The following is a 3,865-nucleotide window of genomic DNA, read 5'->3' as shown; positions in this document are numbered from 1 at the left end:
TCACGCACGTCACCGCGCCCCTGGGGCTGCTCGAGTGCAGCTTGAAACAGCCCAGCCGGGCGCGTGACGTTTCATTCACCACTTCTCAGCAAGCAGGGAACGTCGTTCATCTAATGAGCCCACAGAAGGAGAGGCGGGCGCCGTGTGTTTGACAGAAATAGGGCCAGAGAATTACGTAAAAAAAAAAAAAAAACACTTCAGGAAAGCAGCACGGCACGGCGGGGGTGGAGGGGCTTCGCTTCCCAGCTGGGAGCTCACAGCACCAGGAGGGGAAGGCGCAGGACACGTCCTCCGTGAGGCCGCCGACAGACCAGAGGCAGCTGGGAGAAATTTCTTTATTTACACCTAGAAAAAGTTCCCCAAAGCTCTCGTTTATTTCAGCGGAATGAACCTGGAGGAGTGGGTGGCACCGATACCAGGCCGGCCGTGCTTGACGGGTTTGTAGGTGATGGAGAACTCCCCCAGGTAGTGGCCGATCATCTCGGGCTGCAAGAGAAGCAGAGGCGGGCGTTAGAGGAGCCCCGGGCTGGGCGCGCAGCACCACCAACACCCCCGAGTGCACCCCAGGGGGACACAGAAGCCGCATCTGCCCCTGAGCACCCCATGCAGCAGGCAGGGCACAGCCACGGCCCTCCTCTCCCTGCGCTGGCGAACACCCCAAACGCCGCCGGTTCTTCTGGCCCCAGCGTGGTGCAGGGCTCTGGGAACGCTGCGTGGGGAACGGGCTCTGCCCAAAGCGCCGCTGGGAGCAGGATCAGAGCCGAGCAAAGCAAGGAGCTCCCTCTGCCCCAGGGCTGCGGGACCTTTTCTGGGTGGTTTTAGCTCGGCTTTGACACCAGGAACGGGGCTCCCAGAGAAAACACGAGCTGGGTGTTGGTGCTGCAGGTTATTCCATCCCAGGCCCCTTTGTCCACACGGCAGGCAGGGAACCAGGCCGGGCACAGCAGCACACTGGCATGGCAGCCACCCTGTTTCGTTACTTCGAAGCTTCAAACGCCTCGTGAGGTCGGGCGAGGCTCCTCGCAGCAGCACACCCCCAGAAGTGCTGCACGCTGCTTTGGGGCCCTCCTCCAGGCCAGGCTGCGCTGGGAAACCCCAGCAGAACCTCACCACTGCCCTCAAACACGGGGCAGGACAACAACCGCGTGAGGTTCCGAGGGAGTAACGCAGCGAACAGGCGCGTTTATGGTGCTGGGCCAGGACCTGAGAGCAGAGCACGGACGGGGCAGCGAGGCTCACCTTGATCTCCACCTGGTTGAAGGTTTTGCCGTTGTAGACGCCGACCATGCTGCCCACCATCTCGGGGAGGATGATCATGTCCCGCAGGTGGGTCTTCACCACCTCGGGCTTCTCCATGGGCGGCGCCTCCTTCTTGGCCTTGCGCAGGCGCTTCAGCAGGGAGTGCTGCTTGCGGCGCAGCCCCCGGTTGAGGCGGCGGCGCTGCCGGGCGCTGTACAGCTGCATCAGCTGCTCGCTGGATGGGCGGACAGAAGACAGCCGCGTTCAGTCACCGCAGCGCACCGCAGCCCCCCCCCCCCCCAGCTCCCCAGCCCCGCACTCACTAGGACATGTCGAGGAGCTGGTCCAGGTCCACCCCCCTGTAGGTGAACTTCCTGAAGGTCCGCTTCTTCTTCTGCTCCACCTCCGCCTGCAGCCGGGCACGGGCCGGGGGTCAGCGCCGCGGGGACAGCGCCCCCCCTCCACCGCCCCGAGCCCCCTCACAGCCCCCCTCCCCCCCCGCCGGCCCTTCCCACACCCCCCTCCTCCAGCCCCGCCATGGCGGGCCCTAGGCCCGGCCCGGGGAATCCCGGTCCCAAGAGGCTTTGGGAGGCCCGGCCCGGCGCCATCCTGCCCGGTGGGAATGAGGCCGGGTCCCTCCTAGCCGGTAACAGCGCCCCGAGCCCCCCCGAGGCCGCCCCCGCAGAGGATGGCGGCGGATGGCGGCGGCGGATGGCAGCGGCGGCCCCGCGGCCCACACCCACCATGTTGGCCTGGTCGCCGCGGAAAGGGCCGGCCGCGCGCCGGAAGCGGCGGATCTCGCGAGAGCGCCGGGGGAAGGGCGGAAGGGCGCCGAGCCCCGCCCCCCGCGGCGCTTCCGCCCTTCCTGCCCTTAAAGGGGCCGCGGCCCCCAGGGGCTGCCAGGGGAGGGTCCCCTGCTGCCGCCCTGCCCCAGCTGGAGGGACGGGGGTGCTCGCAGCGGCAGGGAGGACAATCCCCTGCCCCACGGCTGGGGGGGGGGCAGCGGGCAGCATTACCCCCCAGGGGCCACGGACAAGTGCGGGTTCCTTGCTGGGTGCTGGGTGGGAGCGTCAGGAGGGGGTGAGGGCTTGTGCTGACCAGGGGTGTAAGGGTTTTCTCCCACCCGCAGGAGCTGGCTCGGGGCAGCACCGGCATCCAAATCCTTCCTCCAAGCAGGCTGAGCGGTGACCTGAGGCCTCCCCGCCGTGCGAAGCGGCGTGGTTTGCCGTCGTTGCGGTGCGTTTGGCTGGGCAGCGTTCCGAAGCAAACCCCAGGGGACTCCAAGCAGCCCCGGCGCGGCCGAGGCAGAGCGTGGGGTCACCCGCCCGGACCGTAAAACCCCTTCTGTGCTGGCGCGGAGGCAGCTGAGCAAGGAGCTGAGCCAGCAGCAGGCACGGCCTGGTGAACGGGGACAAGGCAGACAACCTCGCGGCTAGGAAACGAAAACCTCCGAGCTCGTGGAAATCCTGCCCGGGCACCCCAGTGCCACGCTGCTACATCCCAGCGGGGCCTGCACGTCACCCGGTGCTGAGCAGAGCCTCGTCGACAGCGGCACCTGAGCTCACGGCAGCGCGCTGTGCGCTCCCGAGGAGTTTAACGCCACTCACGGGGATTTGGGGCAGAGGGATGACGAGCAGACAGGCGCCCAGCAGCGCACAGACCCTGCAGCAGGGCTCATTGGACGGAGATGGGTTCAGCAGAGCTGCAAAAACAAAGCCCTGAGCGATGAGCAGCTGGACAGGGACCTAAGCTAGGGTTTGGAAAGAGGCCCTTGAAAAGCCCCATCCGATGTGGACACGGCTGAGTTGGGCGCCGCAGCGTGCCTCAGCCCCACGCGAAGCACAAACACCAGGGACGTTTCTTGCTTGTCCTGAGCCTCACCTCTGAGCCCAGGACTCATTTCACAACAGCACGCTCACTTAGCCTGTTAGGGCAGTTCATTTAAATGGGGAACGGGCCTAACCTTGCGGCACCGCTCCCGGAGCCCCAGTTAGGGACACCAACCCCCAGAGCTGGCCGCAAACCCAGATTTCACCCACTCGGTGCTGGGCTCAGCAGTTGCAGAAAGCCCAAGGGAGGACGTCCCTGGTGGAAAGATGCCTGAAGGAGAGCAGCGACTGCAGGCAGAGCACGGAGCGCACGCCTCGCACCGCGTCAACAGAGAAACCGAGAACGTGACCTGAGTCAGCACCAAGGGGGCATTTGGGCCCGGTTACCTCCACGTTTCAGCTGAGGGGCTTTTTCCTGGAGGAGGACAAATCCAGACATCTCCTCGTGCTGCTCGCAGCTTGGAAGGATGCCTTTTTTTTTTTAATGGTGCCTTGCAACTCAAGGTCGGAGGGAGGGCAGCGTTCAGCCAAAGCCTGCCACCGCTATGAACACGCAAGGAGTGAGCAGGCGCAGCTGATTCTCTTCTGACCAGGGTAAAAGTTGGGTGGCACGAAGGGTTACTGCTCAGCTCCCACTGCCAGTAGTGGAAGTCCTTTGAGGCACAGCGTAAGCCTGTATGCTGACGTCAAGGCAAGGTTTTCAAGGCCGCCAATTGATTTCTCATGAAAACACAAATTCACAAGAAACTTTTTTTTTTTTTTGTAAAAAGAAAAAAAAAAATGGAGACAGGCTTGTG

The 3,865-nt window shown here is 64.3% G+C and overlaps 1 protein-coding gene across 1 annotated transcript; it reads right to left on the bottom strand.

The window, feature by feature from the left end:
• Positions 1 to 321: 321 nt before the first annotated feature.
• RPS15 (ribosomal protein S15) lies at positions 322 to 2,067 on the bottom strand. Its single transcript, XM_035348416.1, has 4 exons — positions 1,983 to 2,067; positions 1,563 to 1,648; positions 1,240 to 1,474; positions 322 to 486 (listed from the first exon to the last, which is right to left on the bottom strand). Exons 1-4 carry the CDS (start codon positions 1,983 to 1,985, stop codon positions 373 to 375), a joined length of 438 nt encoding a protein of 145 aa, XP_035204307.1. The 5' UTR covers positions 1,986 to 2,067; the 3' UTR covers positions 322 to 372.
• Positions 2,068 to 3,865: the final 1,798 nt, after the last annotated feature.

The sequence above is a fragment of the Oxyura jamaicensis genome, chromosome 28 (assembly GCF_011077185.1).
Source record: "Oxyura jamaicensis isolate SHBP4307 breed ruddy duck chromosome 28, BPBGC_Ojam_1.0, whole genome shotgun sequence".
Lineage (NCBI taxonomy): Eukaryota > Metazoa > Chordata > Aves > Anseriformes > Anatidae > Oxyura > Oxyura jamaicensis.
This window is presented reverse-complemented; position numbering and strand designations above follow the sequence as displayed.